The sequence below is a fragment of the Numida meleagris genome, chromosome 13 (genome assembly GCF_002078875.1).
Source record: "Numida meleagris isolate 19003 breed g44 Domestic line chromosome 13, NumMel1.0, whole genome shotgun sequence".
Classification (NCBI taxonomy): Eukaryota; Metazoa; Chordata; class Aves; order Galliformes; family Numididae; genus Numida; species Numida meleagris.
The window spans coordinates 7,558,899-7,581,301 of record NC_034421.1 but is presented as its reverse complement, the minus strand read 5'-3'; the positions used below and the strand labels follow the sequence as shown (position 1 = coordinate 7,581,301).

General features: G+C 42.6%; 2 protein-coding genes across 6 annotated transcripts; one reads left to right on the top strand and one right to left on the bottom strand.

Annotated features, from left to right (window-relative positions):
- On the bottom strand, window positions 807-15,063 carry IL4R (interleukin 4 receptor). Of its 4 annotated transcripts, XM_021411000.1 has the most exons (12): window positions 14,834-15,063; window positions 14,017-14,357; window positions 12,392-12,536; window positions 11,007-11,114; window positions 7,894-8,035; window positions 6,926-7,077; window positions 5,756-5,910; window positions 5,018-5,174; window positions 4,430-4,529; window positions 3,783-3,852; window positions 3,570-3,646; window positions 807-3,464 (listed from the first exon to the last, which is right to left on the bottom strand). In XM_021411000.1, the coding sequence occupies exons 4-12, from the start codon at window positions 11,071-11,073 to the stop codon at window positions 1,409-1,411; spliced, it is 2,976 nt and encodes a 991-aa protein (XP_021266675.1). In that variant the 5' UTR covers window positions 11,074-11,114; window positions 12,392-12,536; window positions 14,017-14,357; window positions 14,834-15,063; the 3' UTR covers window positions 807-1,408. The 4 variants fall into 4 exon arrangements, with proteins under 4 accessions (XP_021266675.1, XP_021266677.1, XP_021266676.1 ...); XM_021411002.1 differs by lacking the exon at window positions 14,017-14,357 and having other exon boundaries at window positions 12,392-12,539; XM_021411001.1 differs by lacking the exon at window positions 14,017-14,357.
- On the top strand, window positions 15,255-22,389 carry NSMCE1 (NSE1 homolog, SMC5-SMC6 complex component). Of its 2 annotated transcripts, none has more exons than XM_021411007.1 (8): window positions 15,255-15,412; window positions 15,814-15,957; window positions 17,720-17,841; window positions 19,061-19,138; window positions 19,700-19,846; window positions 20,813-20,929; window positions 21,595-21,715; window positions 22,153-22,389. In XM_021411007.1, the coding sequence occupies exons 2-8, from the start codon at window positions 15,840-15,842 to the stop codon at window positions 22,221-22,223; spliced, it is 774 nt and encodes a 257-aa protein (XP_021266682.1). In that variant the 5' UTR covers window positions 15,255-15,412; window positions 15,814-15,839; the 3' UTR covers window positions 22,224-22,389. The 2 variants fall into 2 exon arrangements, with proteins under 2 accessions (XP_021266682.1, XP_021266683.1); XM_021411008.1 differs by having other exon boundaries at window positions 15,256-15,412; window positions 22,149-22,389.

Below are 22,403 nucleotides of genomic sequence, written 5' to 3'. Positions count from 1 at the left end.
CATTTTAATGAATTTGCTTAGAGTCCTGGAAGGCCTCTTCACCTTTGTGCTCCACAGACTTCCCACTTCAGCACTGCCTGCCTTCACAAAGAGCATTTCTGAGGATTGAAGATCATCCATATCAAAATAAAATTCATCCTCATATTTTCAATTAAAAAAAATTACTACCATGCTCATCAGCACTTTAGTTGGCTAAACCACACGTGTTAATTGTCACATGCAAATACAGACACTTCACTCTGAGTCTCCTTCCCGGGCTTATATACCACTTTTTACTGCTGCAAAATTGATGCATAAACACCTCTGCTGCCGAGCCAGCCTGGAATTTGAAGAATTGCTGGACACAAATCTTACAAAATGCAGTAAATGAGTTTCTGTGCAGCAGTCACAGATCTGTTCTCTTTCCTTCTTTATGAATGGCAATGCCAACAGAGTTTTCTAATTAATGAGTACATATGTACTTTTACGCAAATAAAATAATTGTCTTAATTACTTTGGGCCACTGCCAACGTACTAAGGTGGAATTTACAACATCAACATACACGATAATGCCCTAGAACAATACAGAGTCATGAGTATAACTTCTGGAACAATTATCCAACAAGAGCTTAAAAGCTGCAGGCACAGTTTCCACTGTGACTGGACAAAAACAAGAAGCCAAGGAACAATCATGAACTTACGCAGTCTGACCATAAACCAGTAAACTTTCAGAGAAAACAATTTAGAAATATCTGATTCCATTTACAACGGTGTAAGTGTGAAATATCTGTTCACTTCTAAAGTAAGAAACCGAACATCAATAAAAGTAATTTCTTAAGACCAAATAACAGTAATCTTTATTTCAGATCTTGATTGAGCAAATATAGAAACATACCACATTCTGGTGCCAGGTACACGGGACACCCCCAGTAAAGAAATATTTGAAGGTGCGATGCCATCAGTGCAAATCAGTCACTTCCTCTTAAAGCTCCCTTCCAACCCAGACCATTCTATGATTCTATCTCACCTCCAGGTGCATCAGCACCGTCCATGTCATCTCTTGTGCCTTCCAAGCAACACACAGAACCAGAGCAACAACCACAGGAGCTGTGCTGAACAAGAACTCCAACTTGATGCAGCTCCTGCTCACTTTCAGAGAAAGATCACAACCAGAGAAAGTTCCGCTCTGGCTTCGCCTCCCTGAGAGTACAGTAGCTCCTTTTGTTAGGTGCTAGCCCCTTCTGTACCCAAGGGTCTGCCTCATGTACCAGCTGATTGTCCAGCAGCAGGCATGAGCGTTACAACCCAGTGAATCCATGTCTGAACTGCAGCAGCCCTCACTGGAGGCACGACTAGAATAATAAAGCACAATTTAATTTGCCTTGCAGTTCATTTCCAAAGGTGGTTTTGGTTGTCTTGGGAAACATGGCTAGGCGACCTTCATGTAACAGCTGTCCTCCTGGGCAAGAGCTTGTAGAAGTTTAACTTTTTTCTCGTTCTTCTTGTTGTTTTCCCTTAATAGTTCTGATGGGCTTTTTTTAACTGCAGGTGCCAGACCGGAACTCCCAGTGCAAGTGGTGTGAGAATCAGAAGGATGAGGGTTATCTGCACAAAGAGGAGCTGACAACTCGTCTGAGACCAAGAGCTCCAGGGGCTCTTCCGCAGTTTTTAAGGCTAGCACAATGCTGTCCGGTGCTTCTTCAGGTACGTTAGCTGAGCTACACCTTCTGTTTGCCACCCCTTTTTTTTCCTCTGCATTTCCAAACTTCCTCAAATGGTTGTGTGGGGCACGCTGGAAGTCAGGATTTATTCTGTTACTGCTGCTCCCTTCCACTCCTTCACAACAGTTAAAGTCATTATGTTTTGTTTCCTTTATAGTTCTCTCTCCATTAAAATCTTGACAGTTCAGCTCTAAGAAATGAGACAGCTGTTTGTCTCTGCTGGTGTTTTCATCTCCATTATCGCTTAACAGCTCATTAGAGCTGACAATCGAAAGGCTGTCATCACTACTACTGTGTGTGACTTTCTCACTAGAGCCTACACCTGGGGCAATGCCAGAATGGAAGTCCTGTGCAATCAAACACACATGGCCATCTGTCTGCTGGTCAGGTTCACAGATTATGTTACCTGGAGGTGTTTCTCTCAGGCTGTTGTACAGAAGATGAACTAAGGGTTCGCACAGTGACTCTGAGATAACCTCGCTGCTATTGTCAAATTGCGCCCCACTACATTTAACTGCAGCATCAAAAGGTTTATAACCAGATGGCTGAAGTCCAGCAGGGCAAGAAAGCACGCTGCCTTCCTTTTGAAGATTTTGATACGTTGCTTGCTTATGAATTTCCTCCTCTGGTAGGAAAGCTGAAACTCCATCGTTTGCATGTGTCTCTGAAGACGGGGTTAAAGATGGTAAGGAGCACATATTTTCAAAATGCATATTCAAGCTACTGTTAGCCACAGACTGAGACATTAGGGCATCAAAGCTCTTGTATGCAGAGCCACAGGACTCCACAGATGGAGACACAGGGGTGTCCAAGCTCTTGTATGCAGAGCCACAGGGCTCCACAGATGGAGACACTAAGGCATCAAAGCTCTTGTATGCAGACCCACAGGGCTCCACAGATGGACACATAAGGGTGTCCAAGCTCTTGTATGCAGAGCCACAAGGCTCCGCAGATGGAGACATTATGGCATCAAAGCTCTTGTATGCAGAGCTACAGGGCTCCACAGGTGGAGATATGAGGGTATCAAAGCTCTTGTATGCAGGGCTGCTTATTCCTTCAAAGGCTGGTTTATTTAGAGATTCCCAAATAAGCACAGATGAGTCATGCTGACTTTCAGAACTGCATGGCAAAAGGCTTTGTTGAAGCATACAGGGACTATCTCTTGCATCCAGAGAAGCAGAATTTGTGCTGGAGCTCCGATAGCCAGATTCAAAGGATTCTTCTGATTGTGCTGACTTCTTGCTGGTTGTACTGCAATTGTACTCATCCTGAGAGGCTTCCGTGAAATGAGAAGCTGACTGTGACTGCTGACTCTGGACTGCACTTACTTTTGGATTTTTTTGAGAAGGATTTTCTGACTCAAGTTTCTGGAAGGTTTTATTTTCACTTGTAATAATGCCTGGCTCTTTATCATCTTGCATGCCTTTTTCATCTGCCAAGAGCTCCATGAACATGTTAGCTAGTGCATCATTGTGCTCAGTGTGCTCTCTGAGAGGGCTGACACTGCACTCACAAGACCCAAATACGGCGATCTGGTCGCTGGTCTTTTCCTGGCTCTCCGCCTCAATGTCTGTTAAACACTCACAGATTTCTACAGACTCTTCAACAAGAACAGTCTCAGGGGTTAAAACTGCATTAATGCCTTTTGGAAACCACTCTCCAGGCTTGTTGCAGCAACTGCAAGATTTCTCAATGTTACTGATGTTATCTTTTTCCTTGAAGTTTTGGCTTGACAAACTCTGAGCCAGACAGTTCTTGCAGCTTCTGTTTTTTGAAACAAAAAAGGAAAGGACAGAATGTTTATGTAATAGGAAAATATTTTATGCTGTAAAGCAGAGGTTGTCACTTCATTCCATTTATCTTACTTACGTTTGCTTTTCCATGTGACTCTGCTTCGAATCATAGAAAGGGAACTTCATTTCATCAATGTAGCTCAAGACTGAAAACTAGTAAAACAGAGAGAAATTTTAGGACACCCAAAATGTTTTTAGTATTTCCCACACTAGCCAGCCAAGAGCACATATTTCGTATTCCATTTCTGGTGATCAGGAAAAGGTATATTTTGCAAAGATCTTATATTACCTTGACATTTTTTACAACCAAATGGCTCTTTGCTGGGTTTGGGATTTGATCCCACCATTCTTTCTTCACTCTGCAAGACAAGAATGAAAATTGTTTGCTTTAACTGAATTTTGGCTTGATCAGCATACACTTCCTAGAGCAGAAGAGGGAAGTACTTGTTCTCTGCATCTCCAAATGCTGCTTTTCATAAACATATTTGCACTAACTTTATGTTTTGTGTATGACTGCTCTACACAACCACAGTCACAAGTTCTTCCAATCACCCTTAAAATGACATGTGAAACAGACAGGATCCCACTTTCATATTGCCACTAAAAATGTAAAAAGAAATACACGTATTCAGCCATCATTACTGGAACTCCAGCAAAGACTGAGATTCAAAACTAAAAGACCCATAGCTACAGCCTATTTTAATGCTGTAACAAGCCCATTCTAGTGAGATTAGTAGAAAACACTCAGTCTTTTCAGAAAATGACAGAGTGCAGCAGATTCATGTTTAAAAGATGTTTGCACACAGAATTTGAGATAAAGGTGCTAAGGAAAAATCATTAGATTCCTGTATTACTAGACATTCAGCTAAGCAACTGCAATACTGATATCTGTGTGAAGTGTTTGTCTCTAAAGCCCACGAACAGTATGACACTTACTTGGCAAAACAGAAATAACAAATTACAGCTACTGCCATGATCAGGATGCAAGATACAGGAACAGCCATCTGCAGGATGTCTTCAGATGTTACTTGATGATCTATTAAATAAATAGGTATATTTACATATGCATGTGCATATACATGTACTAACAATACCTAATCCAACACCAAAATAACACTACTTTAAAGGATGTAAAGCAAAGCCTTTGCAGATAAACAACAGAACGTACACAGCTACCAGTGCCAGTGGCGTGTGTCACATCTAAAGGTCAACGCAGATACCTCAGTTTCCTACCATCAGTGATTTAGGAACTGGGACAGCCACGTGTATTGTGAAGCCATTTGTCAGCCCTCAGAAACAAACCCATCGTGTAGTCCCTGGAACGGAACTGTAGTGCAGCTGTGCTTCTTGCCTTCTCTGCTGCTCTTCGGAAATACTATTTTTAGAGCCTCACCCCTCTAATGATGGAAGTATTGCTTAATTTTCCACTCAGTTGTCTCTTGCTCATTTATACCCACTTGCTTTTATTTATTTAAGTTTAAATATCTCTTCTTATACCAAGCTGTGATTAGTTATAATACTTACCATAGTGAAACTCAACTCCATCACTCCAGTCACTCCAGTAGGCTGGGTATTCTACATACTTACACCGTACACTTGCAGTGTAATCATAGCCTCTCTGCAAGAAGCTTGCAGTAATTTCAAAGCTTCTTGTCTGGTAGCTAACTGGGACCACAGAAACCTGAAAAGAAGGTTATAAAGTAAGAGGTCACTGATTTCTTTATGGGGAGTAGGGCTTGTGACAGTAATTAGATACCAACTGTGTTATACATTTCTGTGACCTTTCATAAACGAGCAAGTGAATGACTGCACACATTATTCGCTATGTGCTATTGTGCTGTCATGAAGGGGTCATATTTTTGACATGCCACCACACACGTTCTTCCCCTCGCAGAATAAGCCCTGCCCTACAATGCTGCAGAGATCAGAAGGGTGTTTGAAATGTCTCAAGTGCACCAGTGTCACAAACTGCCTCCAGCTTCCCGAAGTCAGGTAACAGAAGCATTGTATTTTCCAGTCTCCACCCTGTCTCCCTGTGAGCAGCTGGTCCCTTTGGGGCAGTAGTCAGGAAAGTTCCAGTCCTTTAAGGCCCTGTCTGAACTGACTTGGGAATGAGACCAACACAAAGTATGTGCTCAGAAACAGTGTGGGGCTTGCCCTCGCTGGCCCTTACACCATTGTTCATGAAATGGTTTCAAAGTCCTTCAAGACTTTTGGACCTTGAAGCTCCAGCGATAGAAAATGAGACGAGCTGTCTCTTACCTGTCCTGGGCGCTGCTTGCTCCAGTATTTTACTTCATAGATGACTGACTGTCCAAAAAGTACAGATGAATCAGTGTAGCTCTCCTCCCAGCTCAGATTGAAATTACCATTCTCAGATTTCTCAACGGCAAGATTTTTGGGAGCCCTTGGCTTAACTGTAAGTTTAAAAAAAAAAAATACAATTAAGGGGAACATGACAATGTAGAAGTGCTGGTGGAAAGAAGCAGAGACAAAAAACATTCACCAGAGGCCAAAATGTCTGAGTTGATGCATTTCAGCCCTTTTCACTAAGCTCTAGTGCAAGGATACAGAGGCCAAAACAGCACAACTGTGAGGTATTCATCAACAAGCACTGAAAATTCAGGCTGGCTGAAGAAACTTCAAATTCTACTTTTGCTGCACTGAATGCAGCTTCCAATCTGAGGAAACGGTGACAACCCGCACCCTCACAATAACATGCTGTGCCATATGGTGGGCATACAACTTCTCACCACTTTGCAGTCAGACAGTCCTGGCTACCTGTGTCTTAGAAACTGATGCAGGCTCCTGCTTATTCTGCTGGTGAGTCACAGTGACATCAGGTAGGAAAAAAATCAGACCATCACTGTAGATGAACGTCTGCCCAAGGCATGTGAATGACTTCTGAGTGTTTGAGGTGACAGTGTTACAAACACATATTGGCTTAAACAAACCAGGTGCTGACAGAGAAATAGGAACTGTATCTATGCTTTGTCCTGTGAAAGAGCAGGGTCATTAACTTTTTAATCATCAGAAGATGACAGAGACAGGAATGGAAGAATTTCAGTAGGGATAGCTTAGCATTCTAGAAACTGGAAGTAGTGCCTTCCTCTTCATCCTTGAATTCTACAGCAACAAGTGAAATTCTCTAAATACACATGTAAGCCCCCAAATTGTGGATGGCTGGCAGCTGAGAGGGTAAAGCTAGCGGGAGAACCATTCTGCTTGCCCCATTACTTGTATTCTTCCCTTAAGAATCTACTCAGAATCAGGTTTCTAAGCCAAATGGACTTCTCATTTAAGCCAGCATTACAAATTTCACGTTTTCCACATCTATTAAGGAAAACTCTTCTGGTAGCACTAACAAGGAGTTAGCTAGGATTGCAAAGCCTGAAACTAGATGTCCTGGTGACAAAATAAACAGTTTCTTACCAACTTTGGCTGGTCTAACAGTGGAATTCCACACACTGGTCCCATTGAACTGTAGAGCTAGAATATAGTTGAGGCCTGATACAAAATAATCAGAATATATTGTGCAAGTGCATGTGAAACTCTCTTTTCCATCCTCAGGGAGGCACACATTTCTGAAAAACAGGTAGAAAACGATACGAGTGTTTACACAGCATGGCCTGCTATTTCTTGAAAGTGTTGGCATCAAGCTTCCCAGTGTGTGGAGCCAGTCAAATCTGATACAAGCAAGCTTTGTAGAAATGCAGTTTGTAGAAATGTTTAGTCCAAACAAATCCAAAACAAAGCTAAGTCCTCACAACTTCCAAACCTCCATCCTCCCCAGACACCCCTTGGTGTTCCACTAATGAAAAGCTAAGAATCTAGATAAGAAAAGTTAACCCTAAAAGCAACCTTCATCACATACTCCACCTCTGAAGGAATGGACTCATGCCCTCCTATTATGGGAACAGTTTTATTGCAGTGTACACAGCAAGGTTACTTGGAAGTCTCTCTGGAGAAATCATATGGAGAGGAACAGGAAGGCTCAGACTTGTCTTCCTCTGTAGGAGAAGGCAAGAATACAGCCCCTGCTGCAGAAGGCAGCAAACAGTCTGTGAACAATGAGTTGTACTGCATGCTACAGCCTCGTAAATCATGCATGGTTTCTCATGAAATGAAGGTTCAGTACACTTATGAGACCACTACCACTTCTACAAGCACTACTTGACAAATACTCTGTGCCAAGAATGCAGGGAGGTCTGCAGAAGAGTAGTCCACTGAACAGAGCATAATGTTAATTCCAGAACACATCTTCCTCCCGGCAATGAGGTCAGCCCTGACTACATCTTGTCCCAGGCACCCATGGCAGAGGGATGGAATCAAAGCTAGTAATGGCTATAGAATACATAAAGTTCCAATGACAATGAAGGAAAATCTTATTAAGCACTCACCTGAGAGCAAGAAGCTCCACCTCGTAGTAGAGCAGGAATTCCTTGGAGCAGTTCAGCTGTGGAGGCACCTTCCAGTGACAAACCAGCTCTCTGGCATAGTCAGAGAAGCATGCAAATTCCTGTACGTGTTCTGTAGCCATAACTAAGGAGAAGCAACACATAATGAGATGCATGAAAATCAGATGAGTAAATTGAACAAAGCAAAAACATTAAAAAAATAATTAAATTCAAAAGACAAAATGCAGCCAAGTAATAGTCAGACCAAGCTCACTGCCTACACACCTGAATTCATGCTTTATCTACAAAGATTGTAAGCTTCCTAAGCTCATACCTTCTGCCTCCCTTCAACAGTTCCTCACTGCAGATCTAACTCTTCTCTCCCTCAATTCCCCATTAAAACTTAGAATATCTTTGGTTGGTTTTCAGGATTCTTTTAATTGGTATTTTTTCTTGGAGTTTCTTTACTTACACTGCTAGAAGCTTTCTGTTGACAATTACACAAGGGCCATATAAATACATGATTTGGTTTCTCTGCAGTATGTAAACATTCCTGCTCACATGGCCTAGCACATTACTAACTCTCCATTCTTGTCATTTACATTGCAAATTTATGATTAGTTGCCAACAATTCACATCCTGTAAGGCCCACCAGCTACTGCAGGAGTTATCTCAGTGGGTGCCTGTTTCAAATTATTCCTCCAAAGCAAAAGCTTTTCTTTTCCTAAGTACTTAATTTGATTCTATTCCTCCCACGTTTCTCTTTTTCTGTGGTCCCTTTATGTCGTATTTTCTGATGCAGCTTATGCACACTCTGATACAGTGCAGTATCTGCAAACGCAATACATACGATGGTCAGTTCCCCTTTGGGGTGCACTGGTACATCACAAACAACAGGATTTACCACTGCATCCTGTGGTACTTCAATAGAAATCCGACTCAAAGAAACACTTAATCATTTACCACTACCAGCATGTGGTCTCTCACACTCATTTCACACGCGCATCGCTTTCACTTGTCTTTCTACAAAGCCTCCCATAAAACTTCATTAACGAGGAGTCCTGGATCACCTGAATGAGCTCAGAAATGTTAACGAGGCTCACTTATGCAAATGAGGACGTACAACATTGCCAAAGAATTATTCACATTGTCAGTGAAAATCACGATAGAAGTTGTCTGATACATCAACTGGCATAAACCTAGAGCTGGCTGCAGTTTGTGGTTTCATTGTTGTTTGATATTTAGAAAGTGTTTTTCGTAAGATAAATATCTTGCCCTCGTAACTAATCTATGAGAGCTATCACTCGTATCCTTCCTGCATGCAGTACGGTGTTTGCTCCCTTTTGTTCTGAAACGTCCATGGCTCTTCAAAGACAAACAAAACCAAAGGAAAACAAACAACAAAACACACCAAACAAGTGAACCAGTGAGACAAAAGCAAAAATCATCCCAACTGCAGCAAGTTGAAGACTCAGCATCTGCACTACTACAACACTAACACAGCTCATTTATTTCAAACAAGAACTACCATTTATCCTGTTGCTGTTTATAATGTGCTGCCCTTTATTACTGTTTGTGTCTTCCTTACTTTCACTTTAAGATAGACTTCTGAAAGAAACACTAACATTCTAATCCATTTAAAGGTAAATTTTATCATTCACATACTGAAACATTACCATTTTGAGAACACCTGAATTAAATGAAGCTCTTCCTGCTGCATTAAGCTGATCAGCAGTTTATCTTGCCTTTCACGGTGCTCATGAATTCCCAGCACTCTGAATTATTTTCTGTACTCTCTTCCTGTGACCTTTTCCCCTTCCTCATCTCTGGTACAAAGTTTCTTTTTAAAAAAAAAAACACACCTAATCTCTGGGAAGTTTCTTTTGCATCCACATTCCGTAAAGAGTTTGCTTTCAGTTCATGCAGTTAGAAAAGGGAACTGAAACACTGGATTTCGTTTTTTTAATCCTCAACTGGAATACAAAGGAACTTAAAACATATCATTAACCAGGGGGGTGGGCACCTGTGAAATTAAACGTTGACGAAGGTAACTTACAGCAAATCTACCTACATCAGCTGACAAGAGTATATGTTCTTTACAAACCTTCATCCTTCTCATTAATTCAAACTGAAAAATTCCCCCAGCATTAGGAGCGTGTCTGAACTCACTGCATATAAGAAAATGGCTAAGAAATCTTGGTTTTTTTTTTTTTGTTGTTTTTTTTTTTTGAACAGGCTATTTTTTACTTTAACTGTTTTGGTTGGCTTTAAAAAACTAGCACACACACACACACCCAAAAAAACTGTAGATTTCTGTGACACAACTTAAAAGCTACAGAAAGTAAAACGTAAGACTCATTTTTCAATGAATAAAGGCGCACTGCCAGAAAAACGTGACTTTATAACTTCTCTTTATTAAGAACTTCATAAAAGAGCCATTAACTAACAAGCAGCACTAAGACTTAATGCAGCTACACATTTTGCCAGACCAAAAAAGGTGTAGAGAAGAACACAGAAGACCCCACAGGCAAGTCAGCTGTCCTTGTACTCTGCCTTGTGCCTGTACACAATGTCTGACAGACAATGTCCTCCAAATCTGTTTAAATCCAGCCAACTCAGTCTTCTAACTGCACACTTTGGAGAACACAGACCGACAGATGCCTGCTGACAGCAGATCTATATGCTCCTGCTTTTTTCCCCCATAGGTCCCCGCAGGTCTATTGCTGGTTAGTGCACATGGCAAGCAGTGGCAGCTATAGAAATAAACAAGAGACTCCTACAAGATTTCTACAGAGATGTTGCTGGGTCACTGCCAAGCATCCTGTTTGCAGCACAGTGCCCAGAACAGATCAGGCAACGGGGAAGCAGAGAGATGACTTTCCAAACCTCAGTTTCTCCTTATTGCAAATTCCTATTTTTTTCTTGCCCATGTGGAAAAGGTCAATAAAACAAAGAGATCTAAGACTTATTTTAGTACATGGATATTTCTGGCTTTTGAGGTTAGAGATTTTATACTATTTAATGTTAATAGTGTTGCCTGCTAGTTATTCCTAGTCACAAGAAAAAGTTGCTGGAAAAACTTAAGTATAATAATTTAAGAACATTCATAGGTGTACCTTCAACTGTTGCATATGAAGAGAGAAGGAACCACAGGGTACACAGTGCAGGGAATCTTGCCATCATTTTCACTGGCTGCGCTCAGGAAGGCAAGCTGTGCTGAGATTCTGCAACAAGATTACAATATTATAAGCTTATATCAGTCCCAATTAAAGTAAGGGCACAGTTCTTCTCTGCTGCTTTGCTAGATGTTAGGATTCATATCCCCCCAAAAATCTGCTCTGCGAGAAGTGTAGGCGAATTAAGGTAATACAAATGAGCTAGAAGTGCGCCAAGCACTAGGAAACCCCACTGTGGCATAACCTTGTTAAGTAATTAGCCGAGGCATTATTTAATGACCTTTTGCAAGTATGCATGTGGATGCCATATCCGTGTAAGAACGTGGAGCCTGAGGCATGCTACCAAAGCCATATTCCCTCAAATAACTCATCTCAAAAACCGGGAGGATTCTGAAGCACAGCCGCTTTCTGTCAGCCAGAATAAACACAAGGGAGACAATACCAACAGAACGCTAATATCTTCAACATATTTAACAGTGTGAGTACTTCTTGTACAGTGAATCACTGCTTTGGTATGCCAGTCAGCCCTGAGATAACCAATTCATAACCCAACTTGCAGTGCCGATCAGAAGAGGTACAGTACTACTCCTATTCCCACATGTGTAATTGATCACTCTTTAATACAAGCTCCTGAAGCTTTCGTTCTTACAGGTCCAGAGATAAGAACACTGAGTGAAAACAGAACATCAGAATGGAAACTGTTTTGAGATCTTATCTGCAGCAATTACTGCTCATCCAGTAAAAGATGACCAGCTTCAAAAGCAAGTTTCCCATAAATACGCAAGAAAGCTATTACTCAAGAACAGATCTTTTCACATTTGGGAACAGAAAATGTAACTAAGTACAGCAATAACATTTTGGAAAAAGAACACAAATGGTTTTTCTGCCGCTTGGGAGAAGAAATAAAGAGCAGATGACTGCAGCACAAGGCATCGTTCTCCTTTTCTTTTTCTTCCTCTCCTTTTCATGAGAGGACATGTTTGCTTTCCAGTCCATTGTTAATTAATAAGAAACCCTTAAAACTCTGGCAAAGAATCCTGTATCACATATATACATATATGAATCCACAGATGGCAGCAAAAAAAAAAAAATTACATTTACACAGATGTATGAAAAACGCTCGGTGTGTGTTGACAAAAATGGAGTTAATCCACAGCTTTGACGAAACAGTAATGAAACAGACCATAAAGCCAGCACAAAGGGACAAAATTCAAAAATTCAACATCTGCTAGCTCTTAAGATTATGCCAGATAATGACATAAAAATGTCAAGCTTAATAAAATACGTGACACATAAAGAGAATACCAAGTACACAGCAAACCTACCAGTCTCAATATATATGAGGAAATAAGGTATAAGAGGCTTAAGTGACTTTCCCAGAAACTATAAAAGACTTGTATTGGGGCTGGAAGCAGCTCTGTCTGTTGGCTTTGCTTCCATGCTGGGATCAGCAGATCCAATCGTCCCTGTCTGCTGAGGAAGAAGGAATAAAAAAAAGGAGAAAAAGATATGACTGAATAGATTTCATTCAATATCTAGAAAAGCAGTAATTTCTGCTATAGGCCTTTAAGTAAATTAGGGTAATCTTTAACCTACAGGTATAATTTGCAAAACTTGTGCTCAAAGGGTAACTCATGCACAAAAGACTGACAATGGTCATTTCAACCTAAGACTGCTCAATTTACCTTTGCTGCTACTGGACAGAACCACCCCCTATTTTAAAACTTATTAAAGCAAAGCCTGTCCTATTCCTTTTGGTTTAATATGTTGGCTGTCACTGCCACCCAACATGAGATCAACAATACAAAGCAACGTTCTTTTCATATTTTTATACGAAAACAAGGGGATGAAAGTTTTTGATGAACCAATTCATCTCATTGTTTTCTACACACCAACACAAAGTGGCAGAGCTACCGGAACATAACTGCAAACAACAGCTCTTGTACATGCAGTGTGACCGTCAAAGGCAACGCACAGTGTGTATGTGCGGTCCCAGATATTTAATTTAAGCTGGGGTTTCTGTATTCCAATATATTTTCTTATCGAGACAATAGAAGAAAACAAGGGGTGTTAACAATGCATCATTTATCACCTATAATGAACGTAGTGCTTGGTCATAATTTGAAAAACTGGACCTGAAGCACCAAGACAGCTCCAGGGATCTTCCAGCTTAGAGCAGCAGAAGCTGTGGAAAGCTCTGAGTCAAGACATCCTGAAAGGAATGCCGAGGAGAATCACAGAGCTGTGGAGTTGGAAGGGACCTCTGGAGATCATCGAGCTTGACCTCCTGCTAAAGCAGGTTCCCTACAGCAGGTTCCACAGCTGGGCGTCCAGGTGGGTCTCGAACATCTCCAGAGAAAGAGCCTCCACCACCTCTCTGGGCTGCCCATGCCAGTGCTCCGTCACTGTGACAGCAAAGTTCTTCCTTGTGTTAGTACGCAAATTCTTGAGTTCCAGTTTGTGCCCGTTGCCTCTTGTTCTATTGCTGTTCACCACTGAAAGGAGCTCACCCCCACTGACTTGATTCCCACACTTAGATGTTTATAAACAGCGATGAGCCTTCCCTTCCCTGGGCTGAACAGCTCCAGGTCTCCCAGCCCTTCCTCGGTATGGGAGATGCTCGAGCCCCTCATCATCTCCATGGCACTCTGCCAGCCTCTCTCTAAGAGATCCCTCTGGGGATTCAAGTGGCGAGCCCAGAACTGGGCACAGTGTCAGAACAGCTTGGAGCAGAACGCGGTGCCACCCTTGTAATTTACAGCAAAGTAAATCTGATTTTAAGTTCAGGGGAAGGAACTGCAAGAGGCCGTGAAGTTTCACTCTTTCAGAGACCTCCAAACCCATGGGGCGTGGGGCTGGGCACCCTGCTCTAGAGTGCGGGGTGGGGGGGGAGTACCAGAGGAACCGAGAGGTCACAGCCAAGCTCAACCGCTCTGTGAGAGGAACCCACCTTTCCCAGCCAGCTTCCCAAGCAGCAGCAATGAAAACATCACCCAGCCTCCGCGTGGGGGGAGGTAACCAACCCGCTGCCCCTCCTCGGCAGGCAGGGAATCCACGCAGGCTGTCAGCAGGACCTCAACTCATGCACGTGTTTAGTTCCCTGGAGTCTTTCGCATACACATCACTCAGACTTGCCCATGAAACCGAGCACGGCAGAAACTCATCATGGAACACAGCCAGGGAAACTCCAGCAGGAAAGGAATTGGGGCTGAGCTCCTGGAGAAGCTCACCCTGGTCCATCGATTCTGCTATCCGGTTTTGAGACTCTACCACAAATTGGCCTTAAGCTCTCTTCCAATCCATCCGTACCGGGAACAGTTGTTAAAGAACGAAATCAGCGTGTCAGGAAAAGGACATTCATTGTTTCCGAGCAAGTTCACCGCGGCAAATTCCCCGAACGCAGGACACGCGTCCGCAGAAAGCCGCTGAGGGACAGCGCGCAGCCCGGGGACCCCCGCAGCCCCGGCCCGCTCAGCCCAACGGGAGCGGCACCGCGCCCGGGCCCGCACAGACCGCTCTGCTAGAACGCCCGGCGGGGCAGAGCTCCGTGATCCATGAAGGAATGCCAACAGCGGTTACACGCAGCGCGGACCCGCAGGGCCTCTCCGAGTGGCTCAAACTCCGCCGTCACGGGCAGCGCCGAGAGCGGAAACGCGGAACCGCCGCCCCGGGACGGGTACGGAGGGGAACCGGCACACACCGAGTGCACCGCCCGACACCCGCACGGACGCATCGCCCAACGCAGCAAAGGGGACCTGCCGCCCTACCTAGTCCGCTCGGATCCGCCTCCACCGCCCACAAAGCCCTTCTTCCTCCGCCAGCGGTCCCGTCCCGCAGCGCCCCGCCTCCGCAACTCCCGCACCGGGCGCCGAGCGCCCGAGAGCACGCGGCAGCCCCACACGGACCGCGGGCAGACGATGCCAGGCCGAGCTTTACGGGAGGACCCCGCAGCGCCGGACCCGAAGCGAACCTCGTGACCCCGCCCTTCTTCCGCTGCGGGCGTGGCCGGACCCCTCCTCTCCGTTCCGCCGGGATCGTGCACCGCCCCAGCCCCAGCCCCAGCCCCAGCCCCGCCCCTCGCGTCCGGCACAGGAGCGCCTGTCGCGGCCGCAAGGGGGCGCCATCACAGCGCCGTCTCTCCGCGGCCACGCGCTCGGCTGAGGGCGGGCACCGCGCGCCGATCGCTGAGCTAGCTGATCGATGGCAGGAGGCCGCGCCGATCGCTGAGCTGATCGCTGGAGCCGCTGCCCGCTCTGAAAGGAGGGCGGCAGAGGGACTTTGCGGTAGATCCTCACGTCCATCCTGCAGCTGCTGCCCAGAGTGCTGAGCCGGCAGCTCGCACTGCCGTAAGCGTGAGAGGTTGGGGGGTGCGGGGGGGAGCAGCGGGCGGCAGCGCTCCGACCTCAGAGCCCCCGGGCGGGCGGGGCCCTCGCGCCTCGGCGCGGAGCGGAGCTTCCCGGTTCGGTCCGTTCCTGGATCCCGCGGTGTGGAGGTTTCCGGAACTTTGTCGGGCTCCTTGGTCCAGGAATGCCTTGACGTGCAGTTACTTTGTTCGAAACGTTCTTCCCAACAGACGAGGGTCGCTCTGAAAGTAGCGCCTCCTATTTATTTCCACGGAAACGCCGACAGACACGAAGAGCACAATGGCATTATTGGATAGAGCAAATTCCCAGCTACAAAACACTATTTTCCAAGATGCATGCTTTTAATTTGCACGTGCATTAATTGCAGCTTGCGTGTTTTGCAGCACTTGAAACCTGGAGGCACGTCGCGATGACGGCTCCGATGTCCGACGCTCATCGGCGGTTCTTGCAGGTCCTGATGTCGCATGGGATAATGGAGGGAGCAGAGGCGAGGAGGTTACACAGGCGCTGTTGTGACATCAGTAAAGGTGGGTCTTTCTTCTGGAAAGAAATGCGGGGAGATGGGAGCACTCTTTTTTTCATGGTGCAACTTGTAAATAATTACAGTTCTGGAAAGTGTGTGCTAGCTAAAAAAACTTTGAAACAAACCAGAAAACTTCAGTGGCGTGAGTTTTTCTCTCTTTTTCCTCAGAGTTAACAAACAGCAAAACAAAACCTTATAACAGCGCTTTTATTTTTAGCAAAGATGCTTTTTCAGGTTACGTATTTTAAAAAACTTGATATTGGATACTCAGTGAATGGAGACCACAGTACTCTGTAATATCTCAGCATACTTAGTAAGTAGCTGGTTTTCAGTAATAACATTTGAATAAATGGTTTCTAATCCAATCAGGTGGTACAGCTTCCCAAACAAGAACTGTTTTGTGGGTGGAAGCTGAGTGTTTTTGCAAATAGTAAAGGGTATTCTGAGTCTGGAATGGTAGGCTTCTCAGATCTTAAACTGTAGCTCTTCATGTGGTCTGTTCTCCATTAAATATGTATGGGGAGTGTATGGGCACTGTTGAGTCACGGCCTGAACTCCTGATTGAGCACCTGGAGGAAAGACCCAGCCAGCCCTGGGAGCACAGGTGAAGGCAATTCACTGTGTGACTGGAAGGCCTGGAGCCAGGCTCCACCCCTCTTAGGCCTCATTTAAGGGCTGACTGCCACCGAGGAAGGGTCTCTTTGTGGAGATCCCTTCTTGGTGGAAGCTTTTCCCTCTGAGCCCAGAATCTTCTGATATAGGTGAGTGATCCACTTCCCTTTCCTTGTAGGCGCCTTTCTATCATGCTAGTCCTTCCACCTCTTTTGTAATGCCTTTTCTATTGTGTTGGTTTTTCTGATTGCTACAGGAGGGCTTATACCATTTTTGATCTAATAGAGCAGCTATTCATCTCAAAATGTTATGGAAGAGTATACGTGTTATCTTTCACCTTCTCTTTTTCTAGAGCATCGTTAATTCTCACTGAACTTGATTTACACAGAGTGTTTCTTGCTCAGAGGTGCCAGGCAAGACAATGGGTCAAAATTTCACACATTTTAATATTAATTTACTATTGCTGTCTGTTTTTGTCCATTTATGGACACTTATTTAATGAGCTTCCTGGGCAGGAGTATCCTGAGTGATGTTTTTGCATTGTATTATACTGTACAGTACAGTGGGGTTTTGAGCTTGGGACCTTTGTTTAATGCTGTTACACTAGTAATTGACTCTTATAATTGCAAATAGTATAACTGGTAGCTATTTTTGAAACATCAGTTGTGTTTCTAAAGTTATGAACTGTGAGTGAACTAACACTCAAAGTCAGCAGGAGTTTTGCCACTGTCATTTTTTTTTTTTGGATGAAAACTTTAGAGGGTGCATGCTATTGCTGTGCAAGCATAAGTCTCAGCACATGCTTCTACAAAATTACTCCAAAGTTCATCTGAATTATGTCTATGATAAAACTTTTTGTACTATTTCATTTGCTTATAAAGCACAACACAAAGTATTAACAGTATAACTACGAAGCTAGAATGTTACATTTGCTGGCATGCAGCTTGTTACGTACCACTAGTTTATGAAACAGGAAACAAAGGAATAAGGAATTTGCTGTTGATGAATTAAAGAAATCAATTACATTGTGTAACTGCGCTTAATGGACTTGAGTTCTACCTCTAAAACTGCTACAGTTTCACCTAGTTTAAGCAGATTAAACAAAACAAGATGTTTTATTTTTTCTTCCCTCTGTGTTTCTTTCATATTTTCAGTCTACTATGCACAAGATAAACTGGATGATTTCATCACTACGATCAACAACCAGCTACAGCCTTTGTTCATGCAGATCCGGAAAGGAATGTCTGAAGTTGATGGGAAAACTCATTATGCCTTGGTAAGTACGGGAGGTGCTGCCATCTCGTGGTGTTAAGCTTCTCGTAACGAGTACATGGATAGATACACTGTGGAGATTCTCCTGTGTGTCTGATGTAAAATTAAGTGTTCAGTAATGTGTTAATGAAAGGTGAGTAACCTGGACAAAAAACTGGAGCTACGTGCCACCTTTTGGGTGTTTGTAAAATTGATTTAGGATCAATCAATCTAGGATCCTTTCTTACAGTGTAATACAACTGCTACATGAGGAAGTAGAACTGAAGGCTATATCTGCCAGCATGAGACCTGCCCTTAGCATGTCCTGATTTTTTTTGTGGGGCTGTTCCACTGTTATTCTGACAGCTGCTGGAGAAGCTACGTGTAGAACGGGGAAGGGGGAAGATAAACTGCTAGCAGTGTAGGTGTGTGGGAAGGGAACATGGCAGCAAAGCCCACACCAGCGTCTGATTTATTTAGCAAAAACATTGCTGAAGTAAAATCTTCCATGGGAGGTTTTCTATCTAAAGAGGAATTTTTAAGCTAGAAAACACGGAGAACTCTCCAACACGAGTTTTCTTTTTCTCTTAATCAAAAAGCAACCTAACATCAAGGGGTGCTAAAGAATAAACTAGGAGAATTTCCCTGGATGCTCTGAAATGCAAATGCCAAAGAGAAAAGGTTAAATAATGATATGGAAAGACCACAGAGGAGGTCTCCTATTATTAGACTCTGCTTTTATCATTTGTGTCATTTTGCTAATTAAGGTGACTGAATAATAAATAGTAATAACATACAATAAGAATATGAAATGCCAGTAGTTGTTCTTCAAAATGAAACAACATGTATTATAAAATAGTTACTGCTGCTGTCCAGCACTGTTATCCCGGTGGAATAAATTAATGATGCTTTATTACTTTGCATTTTGTGCCAGAATTTGACATTTTCTTTTCTGTTAGCTTACTGTAAGCTGAGAAATTGGAGTTAAATTCTTCTAGACTTTTCCATCTCCATTTGTCCCAGGCTATCACGGGTGGCAGGTGGAATTGTTTAAGAATTTGGGCTGGGCAGAGGGAGTTGTGAGGCATGTATGGCTGGAAGGGTCAGGGGTTGTAAAGACAGAACTCAGCCAACAACTTTAAGGAATAGCCTCTTTCATGCCACTTAAAGAAATGACATTCTTTTAATTTTAAGATGATGTCGTCTTTACCCTGGAGGATCTTTCACAATTATTTTTTTGGTAGGTGAATATGGCAGAAACTGAAATTACTAAAATGGCATCTGACTATGCAGAAAATGAACTAGAATTGTTCAGAAAAACAGTAAGTATGTCTGTTACTAATTAGTAAATAACATCATTTGTGGAGGTACTCTCTTAAAATGAATGGAAATCTGAGATGTGTTTCAAGAATTAGTTGCCATCTTGCATAACTGAATTGAATTTTTTCCTAAATGAAATAGAGCAGGGAGGGAAATGGGAATATATATGGGTAATGATTCCCTCTTGAAGGGAATTAGCTTTTTTAATTTTGCATTCTAATTTTTTTGTATAAACTAGAAAGAGGTTATTTACTGTTCTGGAACAGCTGCTGAAGTGCCATCTAAACTGATGCTATTCAGAATCCACTCTGCCATTATTGAGGTAGCACATACAGCCATGTCTGTGCTGCAGAGATGGGTTGTTGTGGCACATAGTACTACTAGCACATAAACTGCATTCTGCTCTGTGATAATGTGCAGCAGGAATATTCCCAATGAGAGAACCTCTGAAAATTGGTCATGTATGCTTATGTATGGATGCTGAAAAAGCTGTACATTACCATACGGTGTGTCTATTGAATTGCATAGTCTCTTTAAGTAATTGAAAATGTTTCTTTCAATAGATGGACCTAATAATTTTATCAGAAAATGGCTTTGCCTCTTCTACGGATATTTTAAACTGTGCTGACCAACTGAAGACAAAGAAAATGAAGAAAAAGGAAGCAGAACAAGTGCTGAAAATTTTTGTGGATGATAAGTGGCTTTCTGAGGTAACTACTTTATTTTTCAGGTGTTTGTTTTAATAGGTCCAGTTATTTTCTTATGGATGTGATGGTGGAAACTGGAGATGTTCATTAATAGATGATGATAAAAATGGTTTTGTGAGGCCTATGTTTATTGCTCCAGTCAGTGACTTTTCTGTAAAAGCTAGTACACTTAAAAGCAAAAAGTCCTTTGGTAGATGCATAATGACAGTCTGGCTTCCATTTCTTCTACCTAAGCTAATGTGTGTATCTCTGCATTACGACATAAAAGGCATTCTTCATACAAAACAGCATGGCACATTTAAAGCTTGGAACAAAAGCTGGCCAAAGCTTTTCAGGTTGGTCCTTGTTGTCAGTTACATTTAGAATTCCCTGAAAAGCAGTAAGACCAAACATGCAAAAAACTCCTCAACTAGAAATGCACAGGCTACTCTGCCAGTTCTGGAAAAATTGGAGAAATTGAGATTAGTTTTTGCTATGTGGAATACTACAACTTCTTACCAAGACAATTGAGACCTGAGTTTCTTTTCTCCTGGCTGTAAGCACATCATAGATTTCCACCCTGCTGCCACCCGTTTCCTTACATTAGAGAGAATTAGTAGAGATTTTCAAAGATACCTCAAGTAGTGACTGCTCAGATTTTCTACAAAACCAGTAGAAGTTCCACTGATGTGCAAATGAAGGGTCCCCTAGTGATATGCCTTTAAGGAGAGCATGCTTGCTCATCTGTACCTTTCAAGGACTGTATTTGTTAAGTGTGACTTTTCTTATGACCCTCTTAGTAAATTAGTCCTGCCTCTTCAAAAGCATTTTGGCTTTGTGTTTTATTGGTGTAAGAATGTTTCATCCGTGATGGCGGGGAAAAAAACACCCTTGAATGTCAGTGCTTGCTAACAGGTGGTGAGAAATTTCCAAAATGAAGAAAGGAGCTGAGGGATATTGCTATAATCTCATCAGTTGTTGTTTCCATAGAGAAATGGGGAATATACTCTGCATACTCGCTGCATAATGGAGATGGAACAATACATACTCAGCACCTATCAAGATATAGCAAAGAAGTGTAATATTTGTCACAGCCTTGCCATCCAGGTAATGCATCTGATTACCTCTGCTGGTATCTGCAGATGAGTTTGTGTCACAGTGGAAGTTTGTGACGCTTTCCCTTGAGTATTAGGCAGGCAGTGAAAATTCTGGTGTTATAATCTGGTAATATTATTCACGTATATAATACAATGTAGACAACTGTACCTTCCATTTGACACCTTCATCTTTGGTTGTGGGATTTTAGTTCAGGAATTGACCATCTTGGACTTAAGAATGAATGTGTATCTATATATAGTTTACTAAAGCACTGTGTGTTGATACCTGGCAAGCTTCCAGTTTAATCTTGCATAAGAGATTACAGCCTGAACTCCTATTCTAGAACTATTACATTTTCTTGCTCCTTGCCCTTGAATCTTCATCTTCCCAGCTAACTTGCTTCCCTAATATTACTTCTTCCATCCTAATGGCTCTCCTTCACTGCAGCCAAATAGCTCTGTTTGTCTTTCACGCTAAATTATGTTCATGTAGGAAAATGGCCTTTCCTAGTTTCCAGGAGAATAATTCCTATTATGCTTTACCAGCCTTGATTTCTGAGTGTCCTTCAACTTTATTCCCAACAATAGTTCACAATTTAAAGTATCGTTTATCTTCAGCCTTTTGTGACAGAAGGGCAGATGAGAAAGGTTTTCTAGTAACACTTCTGATTTCAGAGCCAAGCATGTGAAACCTGTGGAACTGGAATGCATTTACCTTGTGTTGGAAAGTACTTCAAAGCTCAGTCTAAACCACGATGTCCTCAGTGTAATGATGTCTGGCCTTATGAGATTCCAGGTATCAAGTAACATCTTAAAGTGTAATATTTAAGAATGGACTGTGATATTCAGTGGCACTGCCTGAAATACTTAATTGTAACTGAATATCAGATATTTCTGACTTCAGTTGTATGTTTCAAAGTGAACCATACTCAGGCAACACTGAGCCCTGAAATGACAAAGATTGTCTTGTGGTCATTAGCAGATCCTGTGCATATTATTTAGAACAGCATTAATGATTTGGGGGATGGGCAGGAACACTAAAACTTCTGGAAATACTGAGTTGCTAGGAAGAGCAGAAACTCTTCTAAGACTTCCTCAATTTAACGAGAGAAATTGGACATTCTGAACAGGAACACAGGAACGTATAAAGAACTGTAAAAATCTGGAAGTCATACCCTATAGTTTTTTTTGTGTGTGTCATTACCTTTGCATTTTTCCTTTCTCTGTAGATAGAAGTCGGACAGAGTCCCAGTCATCATCAAAAAGAGAAAGCAGAAAAGAGCTTCATTCTTAGCAAGTTTTAGTAGCAACAACTAAAGCTTTTAGTGATTTTTATTTTCCCATTCTCTGGCAGAACAATCAGACTGCTCTGTATTCACTAGTAACAGTACACTGTTAAATGTATTTATTTGTTCTGAAGTTTTAAGAAACTGACAATAAAACTGTCTCTGGCTTTCCTCTTTTCCTACATGGTTATGTCAAGA

Excerpts from the sequence above, each read along its gene's own strand:
- IL4R (XM_021411000.1), bottom strand. The coding sequence starts at position 11,073 with ATGATGGCAAGATTCCCTGCACTGTGTACCCTGTGGTTCCTTCTCTCT. Across the intron at positions 3,853-4,429 it reads TGTTATTTCTGTTTTGCCAA|AGTGAAGAAAGAATGGTGGG; the intron begins GTAAGTGTCATA and ends CTTGTCTTGCAG. Across the intron at positions 3,647-3,782 it reads TGGTTGTAAAAAATGTCAAG|TTTTCAGTCTTGAGCTACAT; the intron begins GTAATATAAGAT and ends CTGTTTTACTAG.
- NSMCE1 (XM_021411007.1), top strand. The coding sequence starts at position 15,840 with ATGACGGCTCCGATGTCCGACGCTCATCGGCGGTTCTTGCAGGTCCTG. Across the intron at positions 19,847-20,812 it reads ATGATAAGTGGCTTTCTGAG|AGAAATGGGGAATATACTCT; the intron begins GTAACTACTTTA and ends TTGTTTCCATAG. Across the intron at positions 20,930-21,594 it reads GTCACAGCCTTGCCATCCAG|AGCCAAGCATGTGAAACCTG; the intron begins GTAATGCATCTG and ends TTCTGATTTCAG.